General features: G+C 42.7%; 1 protein-coding gene across 11 annotated transcripts in view; it reads left to right on the forward strand.

Annotated features, from left to right (window-relative positions):
* The window catches only part of arhgef10la (Rho guanine nucleotide exchange factor (GEF) 10-like a), a 152,285-nt gene that overhangs the window by 58,849 nt on the left and 73,287 nt on the right, over positions 1-20,149 (forward strand). For all 11 annotated transcript variants that reach the window (XM_079683363.1, XM_079683367.1, XM_079683369.1 and 8 more), the window contains one exon: positions 3,988-4,088. In XM_079683363.1, coding sequence (XP_079539489.1) covers positions 3,988-4,088 — 101 coding nt within the window. The remainder of the gene's footprint in view (positions 1-3,987; positions 4,089-20,149) is intronic.

Below are 20,149 nucleotides of genomic sequence, written 5' to 3' on the forward strand. Positions count from 1 at the left end.
GTTATACCAAATTCAAGGAGCGCATTTACATGACATTAACTGTTTTTCAGACCTGGTTTTGATCATATTGTGTATTCTGGTCAATTATATCACATGTTAAACACAACATATGCCTGTGCCAGCCACACCAGGGGCCATAGGTCCCAGAGCTTCCAAAATAGTTCATAAATTAAACTAAGTAAACTAACAAATCCGCCAAAACTGCACTACCAGATTGTCCATCCTCAAAAGGAGCAACAATAAAGAAATAAAAGAAGATAAAGAATAAAATCCTAATCTCACGACTGAGCGTTGCGGTGTCTCGCAGCAAAACAACAGAGAGTGATCTTTCTTCTTCAACCTTTCTTAAGTATCAGTGATGCTGGCGAAGTCCAAATCCGATCAGGAGCACCTGGTCTAAAGGTACAAAGCGTTGAAAAATACTAAACACTACACTTTACATTTACTAACTCTTGAGAACTTAACAACTCATTTATTCTCCGTTGCGATCGCCCAACGAGATAAGAATAACATTGCCATGGTAACCTTTTTGGTTACACACTCTACGTACTAAGCTATTACTGAAAGTAGCTAATTGATAAAGCTGCGCATCTTTTTCATTAGGTAAGACAAAACTAAATTTCTTTGTCGCTCCATTGTTTTTTTTCCTGTTGAACCACGTGGATAAACCCTCATTTTATGGTAAACAAGCAACAGTACCCCGATTTATTCCTCTAAATGGCATACTCCGGTTTCTTCAATAAACAGGCAAAGGGCTTATTCCAGTTTCTGAAAACAGGATGTGTTTTTAACATAAACAGGACACTGGGAAAACACAATTATACACAAGTTATTCATGTCTATGTAAACACAATCTATGTTCTGAACATCAAATGCTCCCCCCTACAGGCTTGAAAGGCACCTTCTGAAAAACATGTAACTTTCTCTTTTGCAAAGAATGAATTCATTGCTTTCACAATGATTTCCAAAACCGATTCCCAGTTTCAAGGCAAAAAAACGTCTCATACCTCCTCTGTGGCGTATAATACACTTGTACTCGGTCAATTTGTACGTTTGGTATTCATGCCCTTTTCTCTTTTATTTAACCAGGTAAAGTGCTTATTCAGAATGAAATTGCCTTTTCTAGAAAGGCCATGAAAACTGTTGAACATAACACAAAAGACAATAACAAGAGTGTCCACAGATTGACATGAGTTTTTTTTATGTATCTAAAAGGCCAAAGTCACGTTTGTTTAATACAGAGATTCCATTTGTAGTTAGCATAATAAATAAACAGCCTAAAGGGGGTGTTTCATTACATTTGAAATAATTCATTATATTCTGACCTGTAATCTTGCATCATAACTGTATAGAGAGATACAGTCTCTCTCAGACGTAGTAGCAGAGCAGATCTTCTGTAAGATATGGACTCCTACTGTGTCTGAGTTTGAATTTGCACCAAAAAGCCATTACCTATCACAGCCTGTACCGGTCATGCCTATTCCCAGCGGGTGCAGCGATTTACTGTGACCTGGAGGTGCATAGCCGCGGGAAGTCATTTTACTTAGGGGGTGCGGTAAATTGCCAACGGGGGGGGGGCGGCGGGGGGGCGGCGGGTGCTTGTGAATTGTCAACGGGGGGAGGCGGGGTGCTTGTGAATTGTCAAGGGGGGGGGGGGGGGGGTGGTGCTGAGGGGTAGCCTCGCTGCGGGGACACGGTGGACCTCTGTCGCCTGTCAGCGCAACTTCGTGATTCTCCAGATTCTAGGGGGTTCTGCAGCAGCCCTACTTCCCGCGGCTATGTGGAGGTGTGGTCGTCCCAACCTGCCCTGGATGTTGCAGGCGGAAATCAACAAGCCTTAGATTACTAGACCGAACCTCTGTGAAGCTTACAAACACGCAAGCAGCTGTTCACACGTGAAAAAAAAAACTTGATGTATTAAACTTAAAAGATGTTTTAAAATGAAGGACCGAAGATAAAAACATTTATTTGCTAAATAGTTTCAATTTAATGCATACAGTAGGAGTCGTTTTTTTTCTTTCAGAGGTAATTTATGCTTGTTGTTACATGGATAGAGAAAACAATGCATGTTGCAATCATGTCTTTTGAATCTGGAGCTCCATCTGTATAATGTCCCTCTGCTATTTTCTTTTTTGGCAATGGAGGCTTAAATATCTGCACAATCCTCTTTTTAAACAGCCTGCACATTTGTAACTGCTTAGAGGTTATCCACTCTGTTTTATTGATATTTCCATAGTGCAATATTAACAATTTCTCCACATCAATAACGTGTAAGCAGGTGATTTGGCATAATTACATTATTGGAAGAAGCAACTTGGATAGAAAATTGTTATGATTTTTGTACTGTAATAATTCAAGGATATACTTCATTATCTAATACATCATTGCTGTTGTTGGACTATTGATGAATATTAAATAAAAGATCAACATACAAGCAGCATAACTGAAAATATTCTGTATTTCATACAACCTTTTGCCCCAATTACCAACAATTAAACTCAACCAGATGTTGATGCGTTTGGATAGCATAGTAACAACTAATGTAGCCTTGAGCCACTACTGTAGCCTAAAGCAAAGATTAGCACAAGGCTCCTTTGGTGCAAACACTCCACTCATCTGATTTGTTCATATTAAAACCTCTGCAACAACTGTTGACTCACATAAAACAACTTCTGTTAACTTTGACATCCTACGTTTTACTCTTGTGCACTACTCACGAATAACTGCAAATAGATGCTGATGCATTTGCTTTTCCTTTGGCGTGATCTGAATCGGCAGTAAGGGGCTGCTTGAACGCTGCTGTGAGAAGGACTCGTTTCTCGTAGTTTTTTTGTCAAACTCAACTTGAGTTGAACACTGGCGGAAACCAATTTGATAAAAATCGTTGTCCATTGAGTTAACTGGGTTAAGTCAACTAGAATGAATGTGCACTACACATTGAGTTCCAACATTAGTTGAGATTTAAAGCATCTGCCAGTATTGACAAGCAATTTATTCAATGTCTTTCTTCAGAAAATGGGACCTTGCTATACACTGTACAGTATGTGTCTAAAATTTACTTTTTTTCAAATGGTTTGCAGGGGGTGACTCAACTCTTAGCAAAAAGCATAGAAGTCTAACTTCTAACTTGATTTTTTTCACTCAGAATTCAGAAAACATTTCATTAATGTGGTAATTGTCTCAAATGCTTGTTTTAATGCATCATATTGGTCATTTTGTAAGGTATCGTCCCTTTGAGAGTAAAATAAATGAATAAGCAGCGTTTTTGCTTTAGGGCGTGGCTTTATGTTATGATGTGGCTACCAATGAATATGTTCTGGTTAGTTATTCACATTATTTATTTTAAAGTTCCTGGAATTTAATTATAAAATGTTGTTCACTATAGCAACACCAATTGCAATAATGATAATGGCTTGTGTGTTATGATCTCACTTCCAAGTAAGCGAAAGTTGAGATTTTTTCCGGGAATTTGGCCAAAGACATCCAGTTCGTAATACTGCAAACGCAAAGGCGATAGACTAAATCATTGTATTGCCTCAGATGGCGAATAAAGATTTGACTGACTTTTATTAAAATATTTTTGTCCTTTTGAAATTTCAATTCAGCACAACATAATTCGGAAAATGTATAAGTAGTATAAAAACAGATTTGTTTTGCACAAAGACACCTGAACATATTTTATTTTCCTGTAGAGGACATTTTTGGTTCAAGGTTCAGCTTTACTGTCAATACCATGCAGGAGTTCACAATAAAATGCAGTGGTTGCCCCTCTATAGTGATGTCAAATCCTAGTAAACACCGGGATCATTCCTGAGCCTCAACATCAGAGACTGTTTGATCTGATCAAATGCTGAAATGAAATCCGTCAAACTAAACCAGCAGAAATGTTTATACTCTGTGTTGTTCACCGATGACTTTGTGACAAACATTTCCAATGTAATATCAATAAATCTGTGTGTTTTTGTGTGTTTGTCTGCTCTCTTCCAGGTCAGGGCGTCCTGTCAGTTTCATGGTGGTCCTCAATACTCCAAACCCCCTTAGTAAGATCTCCTGGGTCAACCGTCTGCACTTGGCCAAGATTGCACAACGTAAGCAAACACAAAACACACACTCACACAGAAAAAGGATTACCATGCCATTTCTATACAAACAACATGATGTAATGGAATGAAATGAAATGACAATGTTTTAAGTCAGAGGCTCAGACCTACCATCAGTGTTTGCCTCACTCTCTATTGGCTGAGAGCACAGTTGGTGTTACGAATTATATAATCAGAGAACATTCGAGACTCTCAACTGGGTCATTTGGAGTTGATGTGCTGAGGAAAGAGGCAAACTTTTTAAACAATGTTGAATTAATAACCTCTGTTCCCAAGTATTGGAAAAAAGCATTAGAATCCAAGTTCCAATTTAAAGGGGCCCTATTTTGGTTTGTGGGATTTTCCCTTTCCAGTAGTGTGTTATAAAGGTTTTTGTGCATGAAAATGGTCTGCAAAGGCTCAAACCTCAAAGTTCCCTCCAGAGGGAGTTTAATGGCCACACCCTGCCCAGCAGGGAGCAGCACAGTTCTTTTAAAAAAAATGTTAAATCTTCCTAACATCTTTCTTCCAACCCTTGCTCTTCTCTGCCCAGCCTTAAGTCTACTCTGCTGTCTGACCACACTAAGGGACATTTTCCTTTCTGGGGTTAATCAATGCGTGCTGTCATCCAGTGGCAAATTCAGCGATTGGACTACCGAGCACATTCATCTGCTTATTTGGCCATGATGGCACGCATATTCAACCCACTCACCCCCCCAGTCTCCTCTTCCCCAGCCTTTCCTTCTCTCCGTGTCGCCTTGAGCGCTCTTCCTTGTCACACACACTTTATTCTGGCTCTGTTGTGCATGCGGTACTTCTCTTAGTACTGCGCTTGAGTGTAACTCCAATTATATTGTTGTGGCCTCTTGGATCCTAGAGGCCATCGCTTGAAGCATCAGCACATACAAATCCAAGGTTTCAAAGGAAGTCATTGGAGGTTTACGACACTCAATTAAATGTTTGACGAAGATGAGTGTAAGCAAATATGTCTATCTTTTTGACACTCAAGCATATCCTTCAGAGTATCAATGAACCCCACGTTGGATGAAGGATATGAGGGAGCCTGAAGTGTTTTTTGCTTTCCAAAAGAAAGGAATCCGGAGACTTTGCCTCCCCTGCTTCTTGAGATTCTCCATCCTTGAACAAGAAAAACAACCCACAACACTTGATTCTTCCCCTGTTCTGCTGGCTTACCTTTCATAGTGGGTGTGTATAGAGGTGCATGAAGCATACACTACATCTGTAGAGTCTCCGGTAGAGTATGGTTGTGGCATCAAAAACATCAGGCCGAGCACAGAGGATGCTGCGGCTACAGTGAAGCATCCCCAGCCTCTCCATGTTGCTCACACCTTTATCAGCAACACAGCAAGCCTACTGATGAGGACAGTGGCAGAGATATAGCATGCTGCTCTCCTCCCATATAGCTGCCGAGTGGACTTGGGTGTTATTCAAAGCACAGTCCTGCTACAGTATATACATAGCTGTTATATGGATGTGGACCCCCATGCTGTAATAATTAAATCAAAAATAATATTAGAATAGAATATGGGGAAAAGCTATTCTTAACAATGTATAGAAACATAAGAAGTTAGAGTAGGAAATTGCAATTTAAAAGATAACAGAAATATATTTATATAAACTTCAGAATTGAAGTAAATCATGTCAAATTAAGAAAAAGATCAATAGAATACAAAATATTTATATCAACATGAGAAGTTAAATAAAAAAATGTAATAAAATGTAATACAAATATGTATATTAATAAGAAGTTAAAGTTAGAAAATGTTAAAAGATACAATAAAAACATATGCAATATTCATACGTAGGAAGTCAAATATCAGATAAATATTAAATAAGATAGAATACAAACATGTATTTAAACACAAGATTTTAAAGTAAAACATGGAATGAAGATAACATAAAATAGATTACAAATATTTATATAAACATAAGAAGTTTAAGTATCAGAGTGTAATATATAAGTTGTATATTACAGTGTGTATACAGTGGTGTATTAATATAAATACGATATTAATGCTGAATTGCACGGTTTAAAAGAGTTTGTCTGCTGATTAAGTCCTCAAGAAACATCAATATGACTGTATGACTTGAGGAGCATTCAAATATGTCACTCCTTTTTTTTAGACTAATTGAATAAACTGCATTTATGTGGCATTCACTGGGAATGGACAACAACAAATAAACATGGATTTATCTTATACTCGTGAAACACACCCTCCACCCCTGAAGACAAGCAATATAATGCTTTCAAAATGTAAATATTACACATATTGATTGTCTCTGAAATGCTACTGTCAGCACCAATCCAGCTTTATCTGATTTGCAATCAAACCTGCTACCTTGTAGCCCCAAGTGCCTGTTGCAGACCTCTATGTTAAGCTAGCCATGAAATGTTTGCACTATTAGACGAAGAAAAATAAAATCACTGGACTGATCAGAGGAAATTGACACATCTACATTTCTAAGGTTTTAGGCCTGTAGCCAAATCTGCCCTCAAGAGCAAGTTACCATGAGAACAGCAGTAAAGTTAGCTTTGAATATACTCCATCACCAACATAACAAGTGGCTAAGTGTGAGGGGAACAGGATTCAAGGTGCAACAAAATAAAAAGTCAAAGCAAGTACAATAAATAAAATGAGAATTGGAGGGAAATAAGAGGAGCTTTGGGAGTAGAAGTAAGATAAATAAAAAGTGAGAGGAGGATACATTACAGAGAAACCCCCACTGCAGTCAAGACATCAAACAATTAAATCATTTCTCAACTCAAGGCAAACAATGAAGACTTGATATTTCTACCAGAAGAAATGTCTTACAAAGATATTGATTCGCTCATCTCTCGTTCAAATGATTGACAGTGTGCATTTTAAACGAACGCTGTGTTTCCTTCACACCTTGACAGTTGCTCTGCTAAACAGATCCTGGTTTTGTTGTTTCAATCCTTTTCTTTCCTTTTTGCCACGAAGCAATGTAGTAACTCGTAACATCCATCCCATATTGTATCAATGCAGTTTTAAAATCCCTGCTGTCATACAGTACATGTAGAGAGACAGTACAGATTGGAAGGCATTTGGAACAGCAATGAATACTAAATATATAATTAAGAAAAACAAAAGTAGTTATTTATTTATTTTGTGTTTTCAAAGGCTCTTCTCTTCAAGCCCTTTCACACTAACCCCTAGATTCCACCGGGTCCGTCTGCATCGCGTTACGGCCGCGTTACGGCTGTGCCGCGGCATCCGCAAGGATCGCTGCGACTCTAGTCAATGGGTGCTATTCCACCAGACGCGCCGCGTTATGGCTCAGAAGCGTCTCGGCGCTGGGCTCCGCTAAAAATAGGATGCAATTCGATTTTCGACGCGAGGCGTTGCATAGCGCCGGGCAGGAAGTGGACCGATCAGAGCATCCAGTCAATCCCCAAAATAAACTAATTTTGCAGACCCTATCCCTCTGCAGTCTTTCAAGTAGGAGGATAAATTCCAGCGTTCTCCTCCGGTTTACAGGCACTGTGTAAATTATACAGTGTAGTGCCGGTAAGAAGGAGTCGGAGGCGGAGTATTTAAGATGGATTTCCACTCTTTATTTTCCATAAAGCAATAGTAGTATCAGACATGTACTCAGTGAGGAGAGTCAAGTTAGAGTGCGTTGCTCGCTCTAGCTTGGCAAACTATATCTCCGGTGTTACACTAAACAAGGTCCGTGTAGGAACTGTGACCCAAAAGTGAATTATGGTTAACTAGAGTCACCACACAAGCCCCCCCAGAATTCACAGATAAACAAAGTCCGTGCGGCGGGGAGGAACGACACGCCGACCCCCTCTACTCCTGAGTATGGGGGCAGGCAAAACAACTCCTGAACGTGCGGTTCCCGGTAAAGTGGGAACAGGGACCACAGGACTCAAACCTGTAGCGGGAATCGAAGACGGGGGGCGACCCCGTCGTGGTGAATGGGCCAACACCACCGGCAGCTCCAAGTCCAAATGAGCAGCCTTCACCCGGTCCACCGAGACAGTCTCCGCCTTGCCACCCATGTCGACCACCAGGTGCTTGTCCCCCTGCTCCAAAACCCGGAAAGGCCCATCGTAAGGGGGCTTTAGGGGGCCCCTGTGCGCGTCGTGGCGGATGAAAACGTGCCCAGCCAAGCGTAGCTCTGCTGGCACCTGAGACCCCGGCGCGCCGTGCTGAGAAGTCGGAACCGGAACGAAAGCCTCCGCCGCATCTTGCAGGAAAACCCGTTGAGCCGTAGGAGACCAAGGAACTGCTGCCTTGGGTAGGAATTCCCCTGGGACTCTCTTGACCGTAAACCATCTCCGCCGTGGAGCACTGTAGATCCTTCTTAGGCGCGGTCCTCAGGCCCAACATCACCCAGGGCAGCTTGTCGACCCAGTTACCGTCCGTAAGGCCGGCCAGGAGCGCCGCCTTCATAGAGCGATGGAAGCGCTCGCAGAGGCCGTTAGCCTGGGGGTGGTAAGCGGTAGTCCTGTGCAGTTTGACCCCCAAACTGTCTGCAACCGAGCCCCAGAGCCCTGAAGTGAACTGTGAGCCCCTGTCCGAGGAAATGTCTGAGGGGGTGTCAAAACGACACACCCACGTCGCGATAAAAGCCCTACCCACGTCAGCGGCTGAAGTCGACACAAGAGGAACCGCCTCTGGCCAACGGGTCGTCCTATCCACCATGGTGAGGAGGTAGGAAAAATCCTGAGAGGAGGGCAATGGACCTACCAGGTCGATGTTAACATGATCAAATCTCCTCTCTGGCACTAGGAACCGCTCCAAAGGGGCCTTCGTGTGGCGGTGCACCTTAGCGCGCTGGCAAGAGCCCAAGCTCTTACATCTTTTTCAGCCAACGCCAGACAAACTTCGCGGCCACCAAACGCACCGAAGGTTTAACGCCAGGGTGAGACAAGCCGTGCACCGCCTCGAAAACAGGACGCCTCCAGTTGGCGGGGACGACCGGTCGTGACAGGGCCATAGAGACGTCGCACAGAAGGGTGATGCCCGCGTTGCCGAACACCACGTCCTCCAGGCGCAGCCCAGCGCTCTCTGTCTTCAGACTCTGGACGCCGGAGTCGGTGACCTGGTCCGCCATCATACGACTATAATCCAAGCCCAGCTGGACGGCTCCGATGACGACCCTGGAGAGGCAATCGGCAACCAAGTTCGACTTGCCAGCCACGTGTTTAATGTCTGTGGTAAACTCCGAAATGTAGGAGAGCTGCCGCTGCTGACGTGCCGACCAAGGCTCCGCCACCTTTGACATGGTGAAGGTGAGCGGTTTGTGGTCTACAAACGCCGTGAACTCACGGCCTTCCAACAGAAAACGGAAGTGCCGCACAGCCAAATAAAGACCCAGGAGCTCCCGTTCAAAAGCGCTGTACTTGCGTTCCCTCGGCGTCAGCTGCCTGCTGAAAAACGCGAGCGGTTGCCAAGCTCCGTCCAGCCACTGTTCGTGCACCGCGCCGGCTGCGTAGTCCGAAGCATCCGTAGTGATGGAGATGGGAGCCGTGGATGAAGGGTGTGCCAGCAAAGCCGCTTGAGCCAGCACGGTTTTAACTTCAGTGAAAGCGACTTCCGCCTCTGCTGTCCAGTCGATCGCCTGAACGGGGGTCTTGCCTTTCAGAGCCTCATACAATGGCTGCATGATGTGGACGGCCCGGGGGATGAAACGGTGGTAGAAAGTCATCATCCCCAGGAACTCACGCAGTGACCGGGCTGTAAGTGGGCTGTAAGCGGGCGAGGAAAAGCCGCAACAGCCTCCACCTTCGCCGGCAGGGGTGTTGCACCGTCCTTGGTGACGCGTTGCCCGAGGAAGTTAATGTCAGACACCCCGAACTGGCACTTTGCAGGGTTGATGATCAATCCATGTTTGCTGAGCCGCGTGAACAGGGCCCGGAGGTGAGACAGGTGCTCCTCCACTGAAACGCTGGCGACGAGGATGTCATCCAGATACACGAACACGAACGGCAGGTCCCGAAGCACCGAATCCCTCAGTCGCTGGAACGTCTGGGCGGCATTCTTGAGCCCAAAAGGCATCCGCAGGAACTCAAAGAGTCCAAAAGGCGTTATTACTGCCGTTTTGGAAATGTCCAGGGGGTGCATGGGCACCTGGTGGTATCCACGCACCAGGTCCACCTTGGAGAAAACCTTCGTGCCGGCCAGATGCGCTGAAAAGTCCTGTATGTGCGGCACCGGGTAGCGATCAGGTGTAGTGGCATCGTTAAGTCGGCGGTAATCCCCGCACGAGCGGAAACCGCCGTTCGGCTTGGGCACAACGTGCAGAGGAGAGGCCCAAGGGCTGTTGGAGCGGCGGACGATTACCAGGTGTTCCATGGTTGCGAATTCCGCCCTCGCTACGGTTAGCTTAGAAGGGTTCAACCGTCGGGCCCTGGCGTAGACTGGAGGCCCCTCGGTGGTGACGTGGTGCTCCACGCCATGTTTGGTGGTGAGCGCGGAGAAAGTGGGCAGCGACAGATCAGGAAACTCATCCAAAAGTCTGAGAAAAATGTCCTCCCCCGACAGCGAGCCCGACAGCCCGTCGTACGCTGCGCTGCCGAGTGTGCACACGAGAGAAGAAAACGTTTATTTTTAATGTCCACCAACAGCCCATGAGCACACAAACAGTCCGCCCCAAGAAGAGGAAAAGAAATGTCCGCTGTTACAAACTACCAGCTGAAACGCTGTCCACCGATGCACAAACACATAAGCCGTAATCCGTACGTGCGAATGGGCCCGCCGTTAGCAGTTGTTAGCCGTGGGCCGTGCCCGCCTCGAGTGATGTGTTCTCTCGACGCGGGAACCACACTCCGCTGCGCACCCGTGTCGCACAGAAACAGGTTCCCTGAAACACTGTGTTTGACGAAAAGGAGCCTGCCCGTGCCGCCGACGCTCAGAGCCACTGCTGAGCGTCGGTACCTCCGTTTCCTGGAGGCTTGTAGCTGCATGGAGCGATGCACCTCTTTGCCATCGTCCCGAAACGTGCATGGTAGAAGCACTCACCGGTATCCCCTCGCCGACTCGACGCCGCTGTGTCCGGCCTCCGCAATGCTTTCTTGCCCGCAGAAGGGCCGCTGTGCGCCACAGCCAACGCCTCCGCACCAGACTGTCGTGTAGCCAGGAAGAAACGGTCCGCTTCTCCGGCCAGCGCGCGGGGCTCCGTGATGGGTGTGTTGGCCAACGCCGTCTGGACCCGGGGAGGTAAATGTTGAAGAAACATCTCCATGAACAAAATCTGGGCTTCTTCCCCTCCTAGCAGGCTTAGCATCTTCTCCATCAACTGAGATGGCTTGCAATCTCCGAGGCCCTGAATGTCCATAATTTGGCGGGCTCTTTCTCTCGTCGATAAACCAAATGTCTTCAGGAGAAGAGCCTTGATAGCCTCGTATTTGCCGAGGCGTGGGGGTGCTGCGATGAAACCCACTAAGCTGGCTGAAGTAGAAACCCCCAGCGAAGCCAGCACGTTGTAATATCTCAGCTCTTCGTCGTAGAGATGCTTGCAAGCGAAGTGAGCCTCCACGTGTGCAAACCATGCCTCCGCGGCATGCTCCCAAAACTCCGGCAGCTTAACGAAAACATCTCGTTCAGCCATGTTCAATTTTTTTTCGGAAACTATCTCGAAAAACGCAGGGTCACCAGTGTAGTGCCGGTAAGAAGGAGTCGGAGGCGGAGTATTTAAGATGGATTTCCACTCTTTATTTTCCATCAAGCAATAGTAGTATCAGACATGTACTCAGTGAGGAGACTCAAGTTAGAGTGCGTTGCTAGTTCTGGCTTGGCAACCGATATCTCCGGTGTTACACTAAACAAGGTCCGTGTAGGAACTGTGACCCAAAAGTGAATTATGGTTAACTAGAGTCACCACAACAGTATATATAGAATAATTATGATGATGAATGCATTTTTTTATCACTAAAATACAGCAACACATCTTTGATTCATGTCGTTTATAACTGGACTATTACAATTATTATTAACTTTGTCTGTACAAAGTAGCCTGTCCAGGAAATATTCCGAAATCAACAAAAACTGCGAGCCGCAAGACTTCTGAAACGCGCCCGGTGGGTTATGACGCTGGGGGAGGTCGGACCAAAACCGTGGCGCAGCCGGACCCAGTGGAATCTAGGGGTTACCTTTCTCTCGCAAGGCTCACATTAATTTCTATACATATTTATAGTCAACAGACCACACAGTTTTTATTCTAACTCCCTCATGTGACTTCACAAACTGAGGTTAATGGAAATGTTTATCATGATAAACTTACAAGAGCAAGGTTATTAACCCAAAGATAGCACATTGGTTATTTAAACTGAGTGACAAAATATTCTCTTACGACTTATAATATAAATGATCTTCCTGTGTAAAAGTGTATTTATCTTTGTATAGCTCCTCATTCTCTCGAGTCACAGGGGGATCTATTCTAAGCAGGCATTGGCATTAATTACTGCATAAACAGCAATGATATTAAACGGAAAAGACACAGTGTTTGGCGTTTTTTTTATATTCTGTGTGTATAAGTTATACATATGACCAGCATTATCGCTTAAATGCTTTTTGTTTTAAAGGAGGAAATATAAGGCTAAGTTTCAGGTTCATTTTTGTATTTTTTGTTTATCCTGAGACACGTTAACATGCCTAAATGTTAAAAGGGCGGCTGTGGCTAAGTGGATAGAGTGCTGGACTTCGAATCAGGGGGTAGCAAGTTGGAGTCCCACTGCAGTCAGCATGTCCCTGGGCAAGACACTTCAGCCCAAATTGCTCCTGTTGGGATTGTCCACAGTAATGAATGTATGTAAGTCGCTTTGGATAAAGGCGTCTAACAAATGACATGTAATGTAAACAAAATCATATTGCTTGATGTCTTAAAGCTGCTGAGTCAAGTATAGCACCTCAAACAACAAATAAATCCAGAGTTACGGTTTCTTTACTTCCTCTACTGAAAACAGTTTAAGTGTAAATCTGTTGCCTGCCAATCGTCCACCGGCAGACCGACCGGATATCGATCCCCTCTTTACTCGGAGCTCCGTAAAAACAAAACTGCCCATGCCGTCTGACTGTCTATTCGACACAGTTTTCATAATTCTTTAGTACTTATACAGTTTTTGACGAACAGAAATATTGTTTTCTGGCATTACTTAACTTAACATGTAAGCCGAAAGTAAGAGGGCGCTGTGCCCGTGTTACCCGGTTCACACAAAACCCTGGTAATAACTCAATGGTGCTTTTTAAGGAATAATTTGAAAATAATTCCAATGAATAAGCTGCAGCATAGATTACACATTACCCTTTACTCATGACTGCACATACTGCACACAGCAGCAATGTGACATGCTGTTACTCATCGTATCATATATCTTAAAGCAAATGGCAGAGATGAGGGCGGGCTGATGCATTTCATTGAGTCCCTTTGGGAACAAAAACGCCACCTTCCTGGTCAGGATGACAATTACATGTTAATTGTATAACACCCACACTTTGCCTTCCCATTTAACCAAAGGTAATTACAATAAGAGAGTTGTTGATTTAATTTCACGGATGGCGTGCTGTCATCGATGCTCCCCCGTCAGTGCAGGCGGAGGCATGCCTGCCCTGTGCTCAGGGAGACCTACAATTGAATCCGCATTTCGAACGCACCCAACCGCGGTCTTGTTTAGTTGGAAATGGGTGCCTTGCTCCGCAAAATGTCCCCAAATGGCGGACACCGCAAATAGCTAATGTTCTCATGCATGATTTAGTGAGTGATTAGACATCACAAAACTAATTTACCCAGACCCATCTTCACACCAGTTTTGATTCTGTTATACCTCCATTTAGAAGAAATGCAGCAATATTCCACTGCTGTAGTTAATAGCCATCCCTGTGCAACATGTGTGAATATCAGTGGCTTTTAGTGACATAATTGCATGCTGTATTAAAGTACTATCAGTGTATTTCCCATTAGCAACCACTTGTTAATGCTATCAGTTTTCTCGGAACCCATTTTGCACCTGTACTTAGGATGGTAGTGGTTTTTGAAAAAGACTGGAGATCAATGTATTTTGGCACAATTCAAGTGGCTTTAGATGCTATAAAATGGCTACCTAGCCTGATAAGAGACACTGCCAGCAAAGAGCATTTGCCACTTTGTGAGTGCATGTGGTGTCGTTACGAGGCCCTGAAAATAGAAAGCGAGAATTACCCCACGTGGTGCTTCGCCAAAAGCCCCGGGGCCCATAAATAACCCGGTGTGCCGTTGCATCTTTTATGCCTCTCCTAGTAGCCCTACGCTTTCTGAAGAGTCTTGGTGAAATAGCCAGAAGCATTTCCTAATTAATGGGCTTTTCTCAACGCACAATTAATTGCTTCCTACCATGCAGCCTCGGCCCTTTCACACAGGGTTAAGGCGGCAGACTTTGATGGCCCTCACAAGAAGAACAAGAGGCCGTCAAATCATGAGAGATTGCCGCTGAGACAGAAGCAACGGAATGAATGTGGGCAAAGGAGAGGGGGCTGATGAGGTTGTGTGGGCCTAAGTGTTTATGTGTGTGTGTTGGAAGATGGAGAGGTGGGGGCGGTCGGGAAGGATGATTGAGACAAGCAATCAGTCCCACTGCAGGGAACAGAGGGCAGGCAGGGGGCTGTTGCCTGTGGTTACACTGCTAAGTGTGCCGGTCTCTCGCTTTTCCCCCCTGCACACGGATCAATAGATGAGTGAAATGTGAAATATAATCAACACTTTAATAATAATAATACATTTTATTTAACACTTAACATGTTAAAATGCATATAAAAAACATCAAAACTACAAATTTTTAGATTTGACATTTGAAAGAAGACTAAATAAGACTTTTATTAGACTAGAAATAAGGTATTTAGTTACACCTGGAGTAAATTCACAAGCTGCATACAAAGTCGTTAAAACTAGCTGCACCTTTACCAGCTTTGATAACACTTTAATGCATCAATAATCTATACATTTATTATTCGGAAATGGGCCAATGTGCACAATGACCACTTTTATTTTCAGTACTTTCTCTATTTTGATAATAATACTTTTGTACTTTTACTTGAGGCACATTTTGAATGCAAGACTTGTACTTGGAACAGAGTAGTCCTACACTGTGGTACTTTTACTTTTACTTAAGTACAAGATCTGAGTACTTCTCCCTCCTCTGCCCACAGATTCAGATTGCTTTGCTTCTGATTTCTTTACATCTGTTCAAATTGCATTAGCCATACCTAAAGTAGCTGTTATCTTTTTGTTTTGTGCTGTTAAAGTATGTCCCGTCAACAAAGACGCTGGTAAGATTCCCTTTGATAACACTTTAAATATAAACATTTAACAGAACACAAGAGCAGCATTCACTCAGTGTGTGCTGGAGGGATTTTCCCTCAGCCCGAAAATGAATCTGCGATAATCTCTGCTGCCTATCTCGCTGTGCTCAAACATGGGAAATGTTTATGATGAGTAAACATTATCACAGATTTAATTAACAGATCCCACACTCTCATTGATCCATGGAATGTATCAATTGCACTGCTGTATTTAATTAGTCTATATATCTGCCCTTTGTGTCACTGGGGTTGATAGAGCGCCATGCTCTGCAAATTAATCTTCATCAGCAAAAGACTTGAAACAAAAGCATGATTGGAATAAAGAGACTGAGAAACTAAATTTCCCTCCTTTGTATTCCGACCACACAACTTCATACATGATGTTGCTAGTTATTATACAGAATGAGTACATAGAGCTGACCTTAAACTTAAGGTTGTGGAATCTTATCCATTATTAACAAAGACTGTATACAGTAGAGAAATAAACTGCAGTACAGTGGAACTCGCTACCATTTGTATAATGATGTTTTGGTGGTGGTGGTGGTAGTAGTAGTAATACCACAGTGTATAAACACTCTTAAACACTATTAATAGTGGCTTAATTATTCAAGTTCAATTCGGTTCAAAAACAGTATTTATTTACAAATGTATTTTAGTCAATATATACATACAGACATTAAAGTATTAGCATCAAATTATTAGCAAAGCATTAGTTAGTTGTTGATTATATTTTTATTTTATTAAACTTCACTCATTCATTCAAATTTCAATAAAGCCACTATGGTTTTCAAAAAGATATGGTGCAGAAGAAAGTCAAATATGTGCCTCTAAATTGTAGTCGATTAAAGTACAAAGTAAGAAATAATTGGAAATACCCAAGTAAAGTAATATTACCTGCAATTTGTAGCAATTTGAGCGGTAGTTTTAGATCACTACAGGAATTTAATATTCAATGGACATGGATGCTTAAACAACCTACAGCTCTACATAAGGACTTTATTGTAACGGTGATATCATTTGAAAGGTAACATGGTGTTACCCTGGTTCGATGAATACTGTTAACTAATCCAGTGGATCCCAACCTTTTTTATTATAATGTAAACCCAGTGGATCACTTCAGTTCATTTTTAAAAGTTGATAGTGTTTCACAATTGTTTTTTCAAACAAGTTAAAACAATCCAATTGTTGTAGTGTAACTTTTGTGTCTTCTGTAGGGTCATTCAAGTTTACATTGGTACTTCTACTACCACACAGACTGGCAGAAGCTGGATAAACCCCTTTATATATCACTGTTAAATATCTATTTAGACTCCTCTGCTTCTCTGCTAACGTGTGTTCATGCATTTTAAATCAGAACGTTCTGTTCAGGTCTTGCAGTTCACTAAGGTGCAGCTCGCTTATCATATCTGGTAAGGCAAGAAACGTTTATTTATAAAGCACATTTCAACACAAGGAAATTCAAAGTGCTTTACCAGAAGCATTAAGATAAAGTGCAACAGAAACAGTATATGAAATGCCATTTAAATACAGTACAAAAAGGCAAAACACTAAGAATAAAACAAGCTAAATTAGAATAAGACCGGTATAACAAACAAGGACAAATGTTTATGTTGGTTCTCTTTTACTGACGAATACATTTTTTCCGACGGTGGGAAAGTACCCCTGGTTAGGTCATCCATGCAATGTATCTATGCAGCAACTGTATATTCAGGTTTAATGTGATATCCCAATTGTATTAAACACTGGTGGACATAACTTTAGCTCCAAGTAGAGTACAGGCTCTGAAATTGACTTGTGTAATCTTATAGTGGTTCATCCTGATAGAATTATAGCACCCCCTGCCCAATCAGGTAGTTTGCCCTGTAAAAGCACATTGCTCACCTCCCTTTACACTTTGCACATTCTAACATCACTGTGCGATCCAGGCAAGTTTCATTTAACATGTACAGTACGGCACAATGCATGTCTTCTGTTAGGCTCTATGCTTGTTTATTTTCAAGCAAACTAGTGGTGTATAGGAGTGTTTTGCCTTGTAAACAGTAAATAAACAACTCTGGATGTTTTTCTGATTCACAGTTACTCTCTCCTTGTTTTGCTATTGATTTGTCCAGGTCTATGTAATACAATCATTTGCTATAGAGAAAAGTGTGATAAGCTGTCTGCATATAGGAGACATTTTATTTCCCGGAGAGCCCAATAGATGCACATGAAAACTAATATAAATGTTAAGTAATGTGGTGCTCACACTGCATACTTGCCTCATGCCTACGATTTGCCAAATCATTTTGTAAGTTTATCACCAGTTTAATGCAGTATTGATTTTAACCTCCGCCAAGGAGGTTATGTTTTCGGCTCAGATTGTTTGTCTGTGTCTCAGCAGCATTTCAGAATAACTACTTTCCTGATTTTCATGAAACTTGGCGTACATACGTATATAACATGGCCTAAAAAGAACACATACCATTTTGGAGCGCATCCATTCTGGGCTGCATTTGTGCTGCTTTCGTGTGAGGTCGGAATCATCGGAAGAATGTGTTGCCCAATACCAAAATTCATAGAAACGGCTATAATCTAGTTCTAGTACCAATATACAAGTCTTCTTTGCTTATGAGCACATTCCCTGACTTCCCAACTCGAAATCAGGGATGATGTAGCTTTTGACTCCTGTATGAAGCTACTTTAAGAACCTCTGAGCCAAATGGGTTTGAATCTCTTAGTGTGAATTTTTTATATTTTAACTGTTTTCCTGACCATGCTTTTGTATGCGATTGGGGAGAAAAACATTATCAGGATGGCCTGTTGTCTTGATTTGATTGAATCTCATGTGGCTTGCTAAGGCTCAATTATTTTCCAACATGTTCAATAATTCATTTTCTGTAGCTCTTCTGTCATGAAGCTCATATCACATTTATCTTTAATCTGCTGAAGATATTATCTGTACAACGCATGCACATCAGTTTGCTTTGCTGTTTTCCTACAACAGATAAACGACTATACTGAGTAATTATTAATTGACACAGGTGGTAATGAATTAAATTAAGAATAAAAATACACTTCAGGCAATAATGATTTTTTTTTTTCTCTATGTATTAGACATGTTCATATACCATGCCTTTACATTGAGGTAATTGACAACCTACATGCAAAATAAATAGTTCATTTTATTCGTAGTAATATAACAAACGCTTTTGATTGTTATTATTTCCGACAACGACGTTGCTGATGTTTGCATTCTGTGTGTCAGCACACTTCTGCAATTTGACGCTAATTGTTGTATATTGGGAGCCACAGTAGCCCCCATGCCTAGGCCCCTTCTTGTAATTACCACAAGGAGGCTGACATGCATGTTTTTCTTGCTTGTTTTTCAGTCCGTTAATGCTATGGATGATAAATGCAATAATGACGTTAATGTAGTGTGACATAGAATTCAGAGGGCGACATACAAGAGAAAACACAGAATAAACTGACGGAGCAAAACATATGGAATACATTTTCTCAGGTATTTCCTACTGTCAATATCAAAACTGAAGAATATATTCAGGTAGTGTTTTACGTGTAGTGAATGCAAATTTGACTAAACATAATAAATATCAAGGCATGGAAAAGGTCATTTTCAACAGGAATGCAAAATAGCAACAACTCTTGGGTGATTTATTTTCCTATACACCAGGGTTTCCCACACATAGACTTTACTTGGGCGGGCCGCCCAGGTATATTAACGGCCGCCCAAGTATATTTCGCGACCCATTTAGGTTTATTTTCATTTTAATTGTTGTATTCGTCCGCGACCACAACGCCATCTGCAATCGATTAACTTTTGGACAATGATCCCTTGCTCTACGCCTCCTGTACCCAGTCCTGGACTGGCCATCGGGAGGTACGGGGGGTTTCCCGATGGCCAGGCCTGTTAAGTGGCCTGCCTCACACAGGGTGACTGGCTGTCTACATGGTCACTGTCATACAGATCATGTGTGTCATTCAAGCTCGGGATAACCTCAGCTCAGGCGAGGTTAAGGACTCTCTGAGTGTTTAGATAGTTAACTTAGTCTAAGTTCTCAGTGGGTCTCAAACGGTTTGGTCACCATTTATGTAAACACATATTTCCATTTGAGAGGGTAGTGATTGGTAAAATATGCATGGATAAAAAGTTAACTAGGTGAGAAAAGGTAAGATACACTTTTAAAACTTGTTGAGAGCTAAAATTAGTCTTTGCTGCTGCCTCAAAGAGGAGCAGGGGGGAGAGGAGAGAGACAGGAGAGGCCGATTCAGGAGCCCAGACACACTCACAACTATAAATGAACCAAAAATAAATAAATAAACAAGTTTCAGTGTTTTTTCATATTGGAAATGGTAGTTTATTGGTTATGGCCATGATTTTATGATTATTTAAATGTATACAGCTCTGTTTCATATAGGTGTTTCCATAGATCTAGTCCCTTTATTTTCCCCTCAAAGTGCACCAGATTGATGCATTTAACTCCAAAATGTAAAGTTAGCTCTGCCATCGCGTGAAGGGTCTGCTAACAAGCGACCAACAGAAAGGTTCATATTAATGTTAATGTTGTTGCACGTCACAAGGGCACGTCACCTCAACCCCCCGCTACCACCACCCCCCCAAGTATATTTCAGATCTGTGGAAAACACGTTCAACTGATGATATTATTTGTGAAGTGAAGTTTCGTTTTGTGTGTGTGTGTGTGTGTGTTGAGGTAAGTGGCCTTCGGGTCCCTATTTGGTGCCGTTTTC

This window comes from Notothenia rossii, assembly GCF_949606895.1.
Source record: "Notothenia rossii genome assembly, chromosome: 5".
Lineage (NCBI taxonomy): Eukaryota > Metazoa > Chordata > Actinopteri > Perciformes > Nototheniidae > Notothenia > Notothenia rossii.